This window comes from Thalassophryne amazonica, chromosome 3, assembly GCF_902500255.1.
Source record: "Thalassophryne amazonica chromosome 3, fThaAma1.1, whole genome shotgun sequence".
NCBI classification, from domain to species: Eukaryota; Metazoa; Chordata; class Actinopteri; order Batrachoidiformes; family Batrachoididae; genus Thalassophryne; species Thalassophryne amazonica.
Genome location: NC_047105.1, coordinates 12,613,559 through 12,629,989, shown reverse-complemented (window position 1 = coordinate 12,629,989; position 16,431 = coordinate 12,613,559). Strand labels below are relative to the sequence as shown.

General features: G+C 39.2%; 1 protein-coding gene across 4 annotated transcripts in view; it reads right to left on the bottom strand.

Annotated features, from left to right (window-relative positions):
• Positions 1-16,431, bottom strand: part of LOC117506351 (ubiquitin thioesterase OTU1) — a 41,243-nt gene that overhangs the window by 16,972 nt on the left and 7,840 nt on the right. For 2 of the 4 annotated variants that reach the window (XM_034165850.1, XM_034165851.1), the window contains exon 3: positions 11,076-12,318. The exons of the other annotated variants lie outside the window; for them this stretch is intronic. In XM_034165850.1, the coding sequence (XP_034021741.1) occupies positions 11,621-12,318 (698 nt within the window). In that variant the 3' untranslated portion in view covers positions 11,076-11,620. Of the gene's footprint in view, positions 1-11,075; positions 12,319-16,431 lie in introns of those variants that run through there. 4 annotated transcript variants of the gene reach the window in all.

The window sequence follows — 16,431 nt, the reverse complement described above, 5'->3', positions numbered from 1 at the left end:
ATTCAGATCAGGGAGACAGATACCCTCTCTACTTTTAAGATTAGGCTTAAAACTTTCCTTTTCGCTAAGGCTTATAGTTAGGGCTGGATCGGGTGACCCTGGACCATCCCTTGGTTATGTTGCTTTAGACGTAGACTGTGTTTCATAATTATTGTATGGCCTTGCCTTGCAATGTGGAGCGCCTTGGGGCAACTGTTTGTTGTGATTTGGCGCTATACAAGAAAAAAGTTGATTGATTGATTGACTACTGTTTTGTAAACTTTCCCCTTCACTCTTGCTGATATTCTTCGGTCACAAATCACTCCTGCCACCTTTCTCCACCCACTCCACCCTGCCTGCACTCTCTTCTTCACCTCTCTACCACACTCTCCATTACTTTGAACAGTTGACCCCAAATATTTAAACTCATCTACTTTCACCACTTCTACTCCTTGTAACTGCACTATTCCACTGGGCTCCCTCTCATTCACACACATGTACTCAGTCTTGCTTCTACTGACTTTCATTCCCCTTCTCTCCAAAGCATATCTCCACTTCTCCAGACTAGACTCAACTTGCTCTCTACTCTCACTACAGATCACAATGTCATCTGCAAACATCATAGTCCATGGGGACTCCTGTCTGATCTCATCTGTCAACCTGTCCATCACCACTGCAAACAAGAAAGGATTCAGAGCTGATCCTTGGTGTAATCCCACCTGCACCTTGAATGAGTCTGTCATTCCGACTGCGCATCTCACCGCTGTCACACTATTCTTGTACATGTCCTGCACTACCCTAACATACTTCTCTGCCACTCCAGACTTCCTCATACAATACCACAACTCTTCTCTTGGCACCCTATCATAAGCTTTTTCTAAGTCCACAAACACACAATGTAACTCTTTCTGTCCTTCTCTGTACTTTTCCAACAGTATTCTCAGAGCAAACATTGCATCTGTAGTGCTCTTTCTCGGCATGAAACCATATTGCTGCTCACAGATCTTCACCTGTTTTCTAAGCCTAGCTTCTACTACTCTTTCCCATAACTTCATGCTGTGGCTGATCAGCTTTATGCCTCTGTAGTTACTGCAGCTCTGCACATCACCCTTGTTCTTGAAAATAGGAACCAGTACACTTCGTCTCCACTCCTCAGGCATGCTCTCACTTTCCAAGATTTTATTAAACAATCTGGTTATAAACTCTACTGCCATCTCTCCTAGACATTTCCATGCCTCCACTGGAATGTCATCTGGACCGACTGCCTTTCCACTCTTCATCCTCTTCATAGCAGCCCTCACTTCTTCCTTGCTAATCTCTTGTACTTCCTGATTTACTCTCACCACATCATCCGGCCTTTTTTTCTTTTTTTTTTTTTATATTTATTTCATTCATTTAAAAGAAAAACAGAAAAGCAAAAAACAAAAGCACCACAATACCAGAATGAAAAGGAGCAGAAAGAAGAACAAGTCTTATGATTTCTGCCCCTTTTAACAATACAATCTTTCAATATACAGCATCATAGTCAACATTATTTAACAGATTGCATTTCTTTAACTTGTCACATACCACTGACCCATTTCATAATTATGACCATTAATTAATAGATTACATCACTGACAGGTTATATTTAAACTTAAGACACTCCAAACATTATTAACAGTTTACTTTTTTTTTTTTTTTTTTAACTTTCTTGCAGCCCACTGACTTACTTCATAATTTCATACTTACTTAATACATCTAATTTAATAAGTGACCTTAATTCTTTAATTTCTTTATTAAGATTGTTCCATAATTTGACACCATTTACTGCAATACTCCTTTCCTTTACTTTGGTTCTAAATCTTGGTTTTTTAAAGACTTCTATTCCTTTCAATTTATAACTACTTACTCTTTTTTCAAACATATTTTGAATGTTTGTTGGTAAAGTATTTTTATTAACTTGGTACATCGTTTGTAATATTTTCAAATCAACTAAATCATGAAATTTAAGTACCCTATACTTAATAAACAATGGATTAGATGGATCTCTAAAACCACTGTTACTAATCACTTTTAAAGCTCTTTTCTGCAAAATAAATAAAGGTTGTATATAGGTTGTATATGTTGATCCCCAGATTTCTACACAGTAAGTTAAATATGGGACAATCAATGAATTGTACAATGTTAATAAGCCATAACTATTTAATGAATATTTTACTTTATGCAAAACAGCAATGGCTTTCGCTATTTTTCCTTTTATGTAATTTATGTGTGACTTCCATGTAAGATCTTCATCAATCATGACTCCTAAAAATTTCATTTCTTTTACCCTTTGTATATCCATTCCATCTATTTGTAATGACACATTATTTTCTTTCACTCTATCATTAAACAATATGAAATTTGTCTTATTAATATTTAGTGACAATCTGTTTATATCAAACCAATGTTTAACTTTTTCCAACTCTGTATTTATCACTTGTGCTACTTCCTGTATATCTGATCCAGAGTAAAACAGCGTTGTATCATCAGCAAATAAAATGCTGCCAAGCACATTGGATACATTCACAAAATCATTGATATACAAAATAAACAGTTTGGGTCCAAGTACCGATCCTTGTGGTACTCCATAAATAATGTTACACAATTCTGATTTGGTATTATTTATCTGAACAAACTGTTTTCTATTTTCTAAGTAGCTTTTTACCCACTGATGTGCAACACCTCTTATTCCATATTGTTGTAACTTGTGGAGCAATCTTGAGTGGTCTATAACATCAAAAGCCTTTTTCAGGTCAATAAAAATACTTACAAAATAATCCTTATTATCTATTGTTGTTGATATTTTCTCTATTAGTTCCATAATTGCCATAGCTGTCGAATGTTTTGTTCTGAATCCATACTGAGCATTATTTAAAATATGATGTTTCTCAATAAATTTATCCAATCTTGTTACAAAAACTTTTTCCATAATTTTAGAAAACTGTGGAAGCAATGATACTGGCCTGTAATTAGAAAAATTATGTTTGTCTCCATTTTTATATAATGGGACTACCTTAGCAATTTTCATTTCATCTGGAAATGAATTCATTTTCTCTCGCTCATTTTCTTTATTCATCAACTCTTCAAAATATTCCCTCCACCTTCTCAGCACACACTCCTCACTTGTCAGCACATTACCATGTGCATCTTTTACCACCCTAACCTGCTGCACATCCTTTCCAGCTCTGTCCCTTTGTCTGGCCAATCGGTACAAGTCCTTTTCTCCTTCCTTACTATTCAACTTCTTGTACAGCTCGCAATATGCCTTTTCCTTTGCTTTTGCCACTTCTCTTTTCGCCTTACGCCGCATCTCCTTGTACTCCTGTCTACTTTCTTCATCTCTCTGACTATCCCAAAACTTTTTCACCAACCTCTTTCTCCTTATGCTTTCCTGGACCTCTTCATTCCACCACCAAGTCTCCTTGTCTTCTTTCCACTGTCCAGATGTCATACCCAGTACTGTCCTAGCTGTCTCCCTCACCACATCTGCAGTACTTTTCCAGTTGTCCAAAATTGCTTCCCCTCCAACCAGTGCTTCTCTCACTTGCTCGCTAAATTTCACACAACAGTCTTCCTCCTTCAGCTTCCACCATCTGATCCTTTGTTGAGCTCTCTCTCCTTCTTCTTCTTTACCTCTAAAGTCATCCTACAAACAACCATCCTGTACTGTCTAGTGACACTCTCTTCTGCTACCACCTTACAGTCTGATTTCTTTTAGCTTGCATCTCCTATAAAGAATGTAGTCCACCCATGTGCACCTTCCTCCACTCTTATATGTTACCCTGTGCTCCTCCCTTTTCTTAAAGTAAGTATTCACCACAGCCATTTCCATCCTTTTCGCAAAATCAACTACCAGCTTTCCTTCCCCATTCCTATCCTTGATACCATATCTACCCATTACTTCCTCATCACCTCTGTTCCCTTCACCAAGATACCCATTGAAGTCTGCTCCTATCACCACTCTTTCATGCTTGGGCACACTCTCCACCACCTCATCTAACACACTCCAGAAATCTTCTTTCTCCTTCATCTCACAACCTACCTGTGGGGCATATGCACTGATGATATTCATCATCACCCCTTCAATTTCCAACTTCACACTCATCACCCTGTCAGACACTCGCTTAACCTCCAACACACTTTTAACATACTCTTCCTTTAAAATGACCCCAACACCATTTCTCTTCCTGTCCTCACCATGGTACAACAACTTGTACCCACCACCGATGCTCCTGCTCTTACTTCCCTTCCACTTGGTCTCTTGCACACACAATATGTCTACCTTTCTCCTCTCCATCTTATCAGCCAGCTCTCTCCCTTTACCAGTCATACTACCAACATTCAAAGTCCCCACTGTCATTTCCACCCTTCTAGTTTTCTTCTTCTCCCGCTGTTCGTGGCAACGTTTTCCTCTTCTTTGTCGTCTTCGCCCAGCAGTAGCCCAATTTCCACCGGCACCCTGTTGGGCAATAGCACTGGTGGCGGACGTTGTTAACCCGGGCCGCAACCGATCCAGTATGGGAATTCGATTCTGAGTCTGCATAGTCCGGTTGGCTTGTTTTACGCCGGATGCCCTTCCTGACGCAACCCTTCTCATTTATCCGGGCTTGGGACCGGCAGTCAGAATGTACTGGCTGCACACCCCATGTGGCTGAGTTATATATATGGTGTTTATTACATGAAAAACAATACAAAAACTGGGACTTTTTTGTCCGGTGACTGTGAATATCCTGTTTATACAATGATGTTTTAGGTGAGTTTTACATGGGACTGAACAATAAATTTGCCTTTGAAAGCTTTGACAATGAAGTCGCTTCCATCCCACATGGCTGACTTTATTTTCCCAAATTTTTCTTCTGTTCAGATCTTAAGGGAATCTGTACATCTTGAAGCTCTTGCTATGTCAATTTGTGCCCCCAAACACACAACCCTTCATTTTCAGCCAATAAATAAATAAAATAGCTGGATTTACATACAAACACATTAACAGCGAACGTGATTTTGGCCCCAAGATGGCACCATGAGTCACATGACCGATTTTTTTTTTTTAACTTGTCGTGTCCCTGCTCTCTCTATCAAGGCACACTACAAGTGACAGCCCCCCCAGGGTTCGATTTTAGCGGTTACCCGGGAACCTGTGTCACCTTACTTTGGGGGCGGGCACACAACTCTTGAGACTTGCATTCCCGACTGGAATCCACCTTTATTTCATAACTGTACAGAAATCTATCAAATTTGGACAAAATCTGCGCAGAATTTGACTTTCTGAGACCGACACATACACAAAACGTCATCAAAAAATGTTCATCTCCTCTGTTTGTAATGCCGCGTTTTATTATACACAGATCAAATGGAGCGTTTTTGAGGGAAGAGCGAACAGCAGCCAGGGGAGAGTTTTTTTTACATTTCTCTACGTGCGCGCACGAGCAAATCATCCGTGAAGATTATTTTATTTATTAACTACACAGATGTATAATAAAAGCAAATGGTGACTGGTTTATAAACACAATTATGACAGAGTTTTTGAGGGAAGAGCTGCTTTAGAATTTCGAAATTTCAGAAAATATTACTCCAAAAACACAAAGATTCCTTCCATAATTTCATCCTGTCTGATGAAGGGCAAGGCCCGAAACGTCACCTTTGGTGTGTTATTAAAGGCTTGTTTGGGAGCTAACTGGCTGTGTGGATCTCTTTCGTTTTTTTGTTCTTCCATAATTTCACCCCAAATATCACCAGAATGCACAATTTGCATCCTTTTATATCAAAATTTTGTGGGGGGCATGCCCCCAGACCCCCCTAGTTGCTTTGCCGCTATGCTGCATAGTGGTAGGTTTGGTACCGAACTTTTCTGAAGGGCACCAAACTTTTCAGATTTTGGTGCCCTTAAGGCACACAACTATTTATTCTAAAAGGCAAACCCTGAGCCCCCCCCCAGCTACGGGCTAGATTTAATGCCATGTGATCGACCCACTATAACCGATGTATTGGGTGCCCCCTGCTCCAAAGGGACCTGGTACCAAAGATATCCAGTCATCTTGCGTCACTGGTTAGTGTCCAATTCTGATAACCGAGGACCCAGAAACATGAACATTACTGCCGAGATGATCTCCTGAAAGACCAAAACACAGAAGGGTGTCAAAGCTCTCATCTTTGTAGGGGGTGGGTAGTGACTGAGGGGTTGACTAGTCAACTATTTTGTATTTTTAATAGATTTTTTTATTTTATTTCAGAGATAGGTTTTTCAAATGTGACATTGACATGTTTCATTTGACTACTGACAGGCCACATGAAAGAAAACAGCAAACTTGGCCAACAGTACTATATTTACAATCACACGTCACCTGCTAACCGCATGTTTTGCAGAACTGCACACGTCACAGTCACTGTTTCATCTCTATTTGTTAACATATTTAAGCTTTTTCATGACAAATTTAAATTTTGAGCCACTCTCATGTACACAAATGAGGAAGAGTGTTGAATTATCGATGCAAAAACATCCATCTGCACTGAAAGATAACACCTGAGACTCAGTCGTTCACAGCAGTTTTTAATTCTGACAACACAAGAAAAAACATCAATCAAGTAAATCCAGTTATTCTAGTCCCAAGTGTGCAACATTCAATTTGTTAAATTGAGAACAATACCAAAAACATTTTGTTTTAACGCAACCTGAAAATGTAAAAATGCTAACAGTAGCTTATATATGAAATGTGACCCCCCCCCCCCCCACAAAAAAAAACAAAACAAAACCCATCAGTTCACACTGTAACAAATTTAATGATCTTATCTTCCTCATTTTTCATGAACCAAAGAATATTGTCAGAAAGCCCTGATGACACACAAATTTTTGGCAACTATGTGGAAATACTGCTTCTTTAATCTGCACAACATGTAGCCAAAATAAAAGTGGGCTTTTAAAGCTAAAAGTCTCACAACAATCAGTTTTGCCTACTTCTGTGAAAGATTTGAGTAAAATCTGTTTATCGTTGCGACAGTGAGCAGTAACGGGTTGACACGATTCCTGACTTTACCTGAAAATGTGAGAACACAGACCGATCACAGAGAACATACAGTACAACAGAAGGGTAACGACTGAAATACCTATGTTAATATATTACCAGTGAAGTACCTTCACTCATGTTTTAATAGCCTGTCATCAACACAAATATAATAACTTGCGATTCGCATGTAATGTGTGAAGTGACATTCATAAGACACGTCTAATGTTTAGCGACTCAGCCTTCAGGTTCCTACTCTCAACAAAAACATTTTGTTTTGTTGTCCTCAAATACAGTACTGTGCAAAGGTATCAAGCAGCCGTGTTCCCATACAAATGTGATGTGACTCTCCTCCAAAAAAGTCAAATATGGGGGCATGTGATGGTGCCACGTTTCACCGCATCTACAACATGGAACCACCTTGGGTCCACCATGGCAATCACTCAGGCATACAAGCAGTCAATCTCCACCTCTCAAAAATAAAAATCTATCTTCCACAGTTAGGTGAAGCATGGCCTTCTCCAACCATTGGGGTCCTCAACACTTAGGCACCTGCTGGACAACAGGTAAGACACATGTGACATGGCCATAATGTTGAACCTGATGCTTCATCACAATGCAAGTTGTATTTCCCAACTTGGTCTCGCTAAGTAACTGCTCGTTTGACAAAGTCATTCTAGCAGCACAGAGGGATCCTCTGAAGAGACCTGGTACTAAAGACATCCATTCTACGCCTTGCCACTGGTTGGCATCCAAGTCTCACAACCATAGAGTAAGACAGAAAGCATCAGAAATTGGACTTTAGTTCTCCTGCAAAGACCATAACTGCAGTGGGATGAGGTGTAGGTGTGCAGGAGCAAAATGCTATGAATCCTCTGTAAACAGGATGAGGGTCACTAGACCACAGATGGTGTGTCACCTGATCACACATTCCTCGTCTACATTCAGGGCCATCACAGCCCACTTTCGCATAGCTCTCTGTACAGCCTAAAATGTCTAACAAGCCATGCACTACGACTCCTCTGGATGATATTTAGAGTGCCCTCAGATGTGAAACACTTCCGGCTATGGACACTGATGATTCCAACACAATCCTCAGCAACTTTCATGGTGTGGTTGTAAGAAAAACTCCCACATTCCATTCAGATTACCAGTGGCGTTTATGTCTGAAAGTTGTTTACCCAAGCTGTGGGTTAACAAATTCCTCAGAAACAATCTTATCTTGAAGTCTCGACTTATTTAATATTGGGCACTGAACAGGCACTAGTCCTCAAGAGATCAACTGAATCCGGAGGGAAGCCACAACAAGTTTGTGTCGAGAATTCACAAACTGGACACTTCTGGACTTCTCTATGCTAGAGAATTTAAGTCTCCAAAATAAAACTACAAAATGTGGTCTTTTCCTGTGAGACAAAGCAGATTAGGTGTCTTCTCCCATGCATACAGATACCACGAGCGGGATTCGAACCCAGGTCTACATATTGGCAGGCTTCTTTTTCAGAATAATACAAACCTGTTATATGTTATATAACATGTTGTCAGTTTATGACCCAAAGCTTGCATCAACAAGGACCACAAATATAATAATAGTCAATGAATTGAGTTTAAAAAGTGATTACTAAGTAGTTACACAAGAGATTTTGTAACAATGCTTAGCACTTTTAGGCTTTTCATCACTTTTGCACAGTTCTGTATAATGCTCACATTTTCAAGCTATATATTAGAAACAAATGTAGCATGATTATGAAAAAAAACCCACATTCCAGAAAGTATCTATAAAGCAAATCACACAGCCTATTTTTAGCACCATTACTTTTGAAAAATGTCTAACTTACAGCAAGTCCACTTCCATGCTATGTCACAAACAAAACAAAAAAACAAGTCACACACAATGCTTGTGCAGACCACGGTTGGATGACAACTTGCAATATTATGTTGTATTTTAAATAATATAAATGTTTGTCACAATTACAACCAGCATTAGCGCGCATTTGTGTTTGACATAATCATATTATCTGTCCATTCTCACATGAAGTGAAAGTTCTCAGCTTTAGGTATTAGTTTGTGAAATGCATCCACCACCAGGGGGCATAAAAACATGCTACATAACCATCACCATGATTAACAGTCAAACTCGGTGCTCTGAGCTTAAGACAACAGTGAATAGGAGCATGTCCTGTAACTGCTGCAAACAACTCTTTGGGTCATCTTAAAGTTTCTATACAGCCACGTATAAAAATCAGGCAGACTCAGGATGGCAGATCATGCATAGTGGTTAGATTTCACTTTGTTCCTTATTTACTCTGACATCACTGTGAAACGAGGATCATGGCGGCTCATTTTGGAGCCAGGTGCTGCATTCATCCTCCACCAGCTGTACAACAGGATGCTGCGAAATGTCTGGATTTAGTCATATTTAAGAGCCGATGGGCTCAGGTGGTTTATCAACATCCCACTTGACGTGAAATAAAGACAAAGTGTTACTTTGTTGGCTGAGTACTTGTATCGCTGTACAAGGGCTACCACTGCTCAGTCAGAAGCAATGGTTGACCAGCGTCCAAAGGGTCTGTAGGTTCAAGCCCAGACTACAGCTGAGTGTCAAACTACCTGTGAGCAAGCCGCTGAACCTCTAAACTCTGACATTGGGCCACATTGTTTTAGAACCTTATTAGGTGGCAAAGATGTCGAAAAAGAAGAATAAGTGCTCAGAATGTTTTCCAAATGATCTAGACACTTGTGGATAGCACAGACGCTTAAGTAATATGAGTGACGCTAAACAGCAAAATTTAGACATTCAAATTCTAAAATCAATATGTTACACCTGACCAAACTTTTTTCCCTTCTTTACTTATCATGATTCCTTAAAAACCCAGGGAACTTCCCATCAGTTCTAGGGTGCACTCTACTCCTAGTCCTAGTATTTACAACAGCATGTTGAAGTTGTTTTAACTTTTAAAGGCTATAGACTTTTATTATAGGCTATATGTTGCACTAAAATAGGCTAAGTAATGTTACAAAAGTGTGACAATGGAAAAAAAAAACCCTCTTAATTACGGTGAATTACCATTATTTGTTGATTTTCAATTCAACAGATTTATAGACAACAGCACAATTAAAGGTGATTAATGGCGTTTGTCAACAGAATCATATGTTTTATTTTTGTAAACTGAACAAAACTGGATCTGGTTTGACGGCTATTTGAAAGTATTACATTTATTTGTGAACTTTAAAATCTGTTTGGGGTTGTAATATACACCATCAAATAATATGAAGAGGTTAGGACCACTAGACCCTCCCCAAAACCTAAAACAAAATTTTATAAGACGGTGAAAATAGTTTAATGGGAAGATTCCGTAACATTATCCGGACTACCCAAATTATGAAAGAACTGTAACAGTTTTAACATCAAATCACGGCCATTTTCAGTCATACCCTTAAAATGAACTTTCTTTAAATTGGCATAATAAAGTACTGATTATATACAAAACGACTTAAACCAATACAATCACAGCTGTTATTTGCTGAGATATCCACTCCTGATTCATTTCAACCACTTTACAGACCTGGTGTCGCCGACCAAACGGTCCCCCTGCCTTCACTGTGCATGTGTCATTTCTGAGCGTCAGTAGCAATTCACCGATTATCGCCTTGTTTCTGTTTAAAACTGCACTCCAGTCATCATCTATCTCAACGACAGATATCCGAAGCTTTTGTACAACAATCATATCCACATAAATTCAGCATTATTTTATAATAAAAGACGGGAGCGTGATCAGAGCGCCACAGCAGCACATCTGAGTCTGACTCTCTGCACCCAAAGCAATCAAAGGGAATAATGTGATTATTAACCATCAAATGACAAACTGAAACCTCTTAAACCATTCTAAAGTCAGTTTTAAGTAGAAATGAGGCGATAATCGGTGAATGCTGATGCTCCGAAATGACACGTGCACAGTGAAGGCGGGGAGACTGATTTTTAGGGGGAACTCTTTAGCCTGCGACACCAGTAGATTCACACTGGATTCAAAGAACAAGATCCAGTGTTTTGGTCTTCTTGTATGCTGACTACCTGTGACTTAGTATTTGGTTTATTTAGAACCACAGTAGGTGAGCTAATCCTCCTATACAGGCCAAAGGCCCATTGGACCAGTTCAACACAGGTTACTCCCTCAAGCAAGGCTGGTACCAATTTACAGCTGGGTGGACTGGGACAATGCAGCTTAACCATTTTTTTTTCCCCAGGGACACAAACAGTCAGCATAAAGCATAGAGATGAAATAGAGCCCCGATCTACATACTGGTCGTTTGAATCCTAACCTCCTCTGCGGGCAGTTAATTATAAGTCACTAACATGAATCCATAGAGTTGTTTCCTTGACTCAGTAAAGCAGAGCTGAAATCACCATCAGCAGCTTAAAGTGATGGTTTAATGACACTGTGGTGTTGCAGGAGTGCGTCAGACAGCAGATATATAATACTGAAAACAGTGTCTGCAGAGTCTCTGTACATGTCAGGTAGCGGATGTGAGGTAGAGGATCACACAAGTTGATAGACACGGGGGCCACGACGGGTTTGGAGGTGGTTGTTGTAGTAGTGAGACAAAAAGAGTTTAAAGAGCTATCACACTTCACCAAAGTTGGTGTGGCCTGTCTCCTTGGCGTGCTCGCGGGCTTCCTTTTGTCCCACCAGGCCTGTCTGGCACACCATGCAGCGCAATGCAAAGCGGTTAACGTCTGTAAACTGCCGCTTGCGCCGAGCCTCATCAGCCAGCTCAAGGGCCTGGGCCAGGATGACATCGTCCGACGTGGAGAAGATAGTCTGGGGTGGCACATCAGAGCCGGGCGTCTCTTTCTGCAGCGGGTCATAATGGATGCCATCATAAATGAGCAAGACACGTTTCCGGTAACCGGCGTCCTCCCCAAATCGATCTACTCGCACAGTTTGTGTGTCCACCACGCAGATCTCACACTGGTAAAACTTGGACAGGATGGACACCTCGATGGCTCCTCCCCAAGTGTCATCACGTTTTATCCAGGAGCAGTAGTCCTCATTGGACTTACCCAGCACCGCCTCGGAGTACGCTGTGGGGTCACTCGAAACAATCTGCGCAATGAGGCCGCGCATCTCAGGAGCGCACGCGGGGTCGTATAGACCGCCTTCCACAACATAGTACACACTGGTGAAGAGGCATGAGTTGTCAGCTGGGACCACTCGCCGTGTCAGCACTGGGAAGGATTCTAGGCATGGTGCCTTCGTCACAGTGGAATGATCCAGAGGCTTTGGCTTATTTTTTTCTTCCTCAACAATGAGTGTGTCTCCTGTAGAGGGTGACACAGGAGGAGTTCAGCCTGGACAAATTCTCATTAAGAAGCTGGAGACAAGGAGCATTTATGTTTGTTTTTTGTTTTGTTTTTTTGGCTGCAATGAACATTTGATTCTATTAGCAATGTGGTTGGGTATCATTTGTTTTTTGTTTGTTTTTACAATACTGGTGCCATCATGATACTTTAAAAATGGTGGCTAAATAGCTTTTTTTTTTATTATTATTATTTATTTTTTTTAAGTACAACATAGTTGCACCTTTTTCTGCACTAGTAGCACTTTAATTTGGGATTTATTCTTTTATTATTTGAGTTTATTTTGGTTAATGTTTTGATTGTTGTGAAAGATCTATATAAACAGTTATTAGAATTATTAATAACAAACACATTTTTTTTTAGGTAAACTGTACCGAAGTAAAGATCGTAGGACCTGCCAAACTACTGAAAAAACAAAAACAAACAAACTTCTAATATTAAAGTAAATTTGAACTTCAAATTGAGCAATATATTATCTTAACTATCTAGCCAGAGGTTTACACAATTTCACAAAGAAAGCCTAAACCAATTACAATAATTCGACACCAAGTAGTTTTATAATAAACACTCTATTGAAAAAGAATAAACTACGTGTGAGTTTGCTGTCCCCTTTGGTCAAAACTGCTGTTAATACTCTTGGGGGGGGGGGGGGGGGGGTTTCAGGCATCTGAGGAGATGCAAATACCACAGCTGCTGCTAACTTCAACCAGTTTCCAGAAAGGTTCATTACTTCTGTCAATGAAGTTTGATGGAGGTTATGTTTTCACTCCTGTTTCTGTGTTTGTGAACAGCCTGTAACCTACAATTTTTCATGTCATTATTTTTAAAATTGAACTGATTCAATTTTAAAGGTCATAGGTCTAAGTAAGAAAAAATCCCTATGTTTTAACATTGAACGAATTTTTAAAAATTCAGAACTGTCAAAAAAGATCAAGTCTCTTTCATGTCTGACAGCGTTATGTAAGATGGTATCCTTTATGGACTGACAAAGTTTGGTCTGGATCTGATCAGGATTACAGATTTGTGGCAATTTAAATTAAACATTTTTTCAAGTCCAGACTTAAGACACACTTATTTTCCCTTTCATATGGCTAGCATACTGGTACAGTTTTGTTTTACGCTTTTTACTCCTTTAATTCATTTATTAGTAATTGGAGCGGGCCGCGGCCTCAACTCTACCTAAATTCTGGGTCTTTTAGTGAAGTTTAGGGCTAGTGGCTGGCGATCACCTTAGTATTTCTCTATTTTTCTTGTTGTTTAACCCTTTACCTACTGAGGCTATAAATGGACGATTGGTTATAATTTTTTATTATAGCAATAAAATTAAGAAATACTGTTCTATGTTTGTGTGCTTTGGTACCCTTTTCCAAGAATACCTGAATTTCAATTATATTACACCTGATTAAATATTTATACACATTATTTGTAAGTTTTAGCATTTAAAATGAGAAAAACCACAAAAACAAACTTGATTTTTTTTCAGTTTTTTTGTGAAAAATGATTGTTATGTAAAGGAAGTTTGGATTTCACATTTTAACAGGAAGCTCTAAGTGTTTACAATCAAAATAATTAATTTTGTGTGTCTAGAACTCAGAAACAGTGCAAAAGTAAACATTTTACAAGGCGAAAATGTGCAAAAAGTAACCAATTTTAAAGTGCAGAACCAAACAACATGAATAACAACAAAGTGCAAAACTATATATAAATATATCAATTATTATCTGTATTATTAAAATGTGCAATAAATCACTCATTTGATCACTCATTTTGTGCAAAATTATACAATATGAATAAAACAATAAAGTGTCAAACTATATACAAATATATAACCAAGAATCAAAATTAGATCTAAACTACATCAGTCAGTGTGGTGCTGTTTGTAACAGTTTCTGTCTGGCTGAAGACAGAGGTCAATTTTACAAAGTTTGCACATCCAGCAGGTTGACCTCTTGCAAACCTTGCAAGAACGCCGCCCCTTTGTGGATGGCTGGCAAGTTGGGTTTCCACTGCTTGTTGGCACCGGGCAGTGGCTTGTGGCTGATGGAGCCATCACACCCACACAAACACGCACACACACCTTCACAAATGACACTAACACCCTGCCTTTCCCTCAAAAATTACTACATTTATGTTTGCTGTCTGTCTCTGTACTTTTCTGTCACTTTTGCGCTCTTTTTCATACTTTTCCCTCGTTTCAAAAGTCATAGAACGCACTTTACCATAATATATGCAACATATAGCATACTGTTGGAAAGCATGGATTCTCGGCTTGCTGTCAGTGTTGAAATTTTTCAGATTGAGGGCTTACATGAGAACTTACAGTAATGAGAATCAGCGGCACACTAGTGTGAAACTTCCGTGTTTTCCTCTGCGTTATGATGTCACAGGCTTACGTTTACTGTAATACACCATATATCATTGGAAAGCCCTTGGTGTTAGCTTAACAATGCACTTTGAATCATTCGGATTGGACAAACTATGGCGGAGTTATGGTAAAAAAAATACGCATATGGAAAATATGGCGTGGGCGCCATCGCCGTAGATAAAGGGTTAATGCTGGCAAATGATACAGTATTTTTTTGTCTTTCTGATGCCTGATTCTGTTTTTTCTCTCTGTTTAAGGTGCAGCTCCATCCAGAGATGGGAGTTGTATTCATGTTGGCGATCCTCCTGTCTCGTGCGCCAATAGCATTTCTTGTATATTCGTCCATTCGTCAGTGAATTGTTTCTGTAATTTATGTTTGTATCATGGCCCAAGCAGAGGATCACCCCTTTGAGTCTGGTCTGCTTGAGGTTTCTTCCTCAGAGGGAGTTTTTCCTTACCACTGTTACTCTGGGGGTTGGTAAGGTTAGACCTTACCTGTGTGAAGCGCTTTGAGGCAACTCTGTTGTGATTTGGCGCTATATAAATGAAAATAAATTGAAATTGAAAACTGAAACACTGAAAACCCCATCTATAGTATAACAGCCAAGCGGCCTGTGTGTGCGCGCGTGTGCATGGCTTCCATCATGCAAAAACTGTGGCCAGCTGACATTTGCCTTTTGGCATGCTTATGTATTTTGGGTCAAGGATGAACGCTGCAAAAACAGAAAGTTGATATGGCAAATATTTTTTGAGAAATTAGCAATTTTATCTAACCAATTAACAATGGACGTTGTGCTGCAATGCACCATGGGACTTCGGGGTTTGAGATTTTAAATGTTATTGTGCTTCATGTTAGTTTAACAGTGTTGTTAGTGTTACTGATTTATTGTGTTTCTGCAGTTCAATTGGTTTAGTCAGTTTAGTTAAGTATTATGTTGCTCTTACCATGAGTGAGTTAAGTCTCTTATTGGTACCATGACTGAAATGTGTAGCGGTTTTAATGTCTTCAGCCACTGTCTTTTTTGTCAAGTTAAAAGCACCTGCTCACAGCAGCTGTGCGTGCGTGTAACTGTGATCACACAGAAACTGTGTGACAATAAAAGTTTTGGTTCAGAAACAATAGAACAGTAACAAAACAATTTTCGTCACACATTGTCATGTCTGGATCTTTTTCTTTAAATAAACAAAGTGCATAAAATTATCATTTGAGAACAAATTACATTTTTTCTTCAGGTAGAGAGATCAAAAACTAAAATATAAAAATTAAATAAAATTTCGCCCTTCATTGTACTTCTTTTCTGGATTTCCTTAAATAAACAAAGTGTACAAAATTGTCACTCTGCAACAAATGATATAAAACAAGTAGAATGTGTGTTAAGGAAATAAAATACAAGAAGTAAAACAAAATTTCTCCCCTTCAGTGCATTTCTTTACTAAATGCAGCAGTGCATACAGGAGAGAAACTGAAACTAAACTATCAATGTCATTATACCGGTATTGATCAATAACTATACTAAAATCAATCTGTCCACCACCACTGGTGATTCTGATGAGGAAATAGCTGAATCAAGATTTACTTTTACACCACTGCATAAATATCAGTGACCAGTGTGATTGTGAAATGGCAAAACACTTTGATCAAATGTCCTCATCATGACTATCATATAGCAGGTAAATGACGAAATGAGGATGATAATTCCATTCCAGGA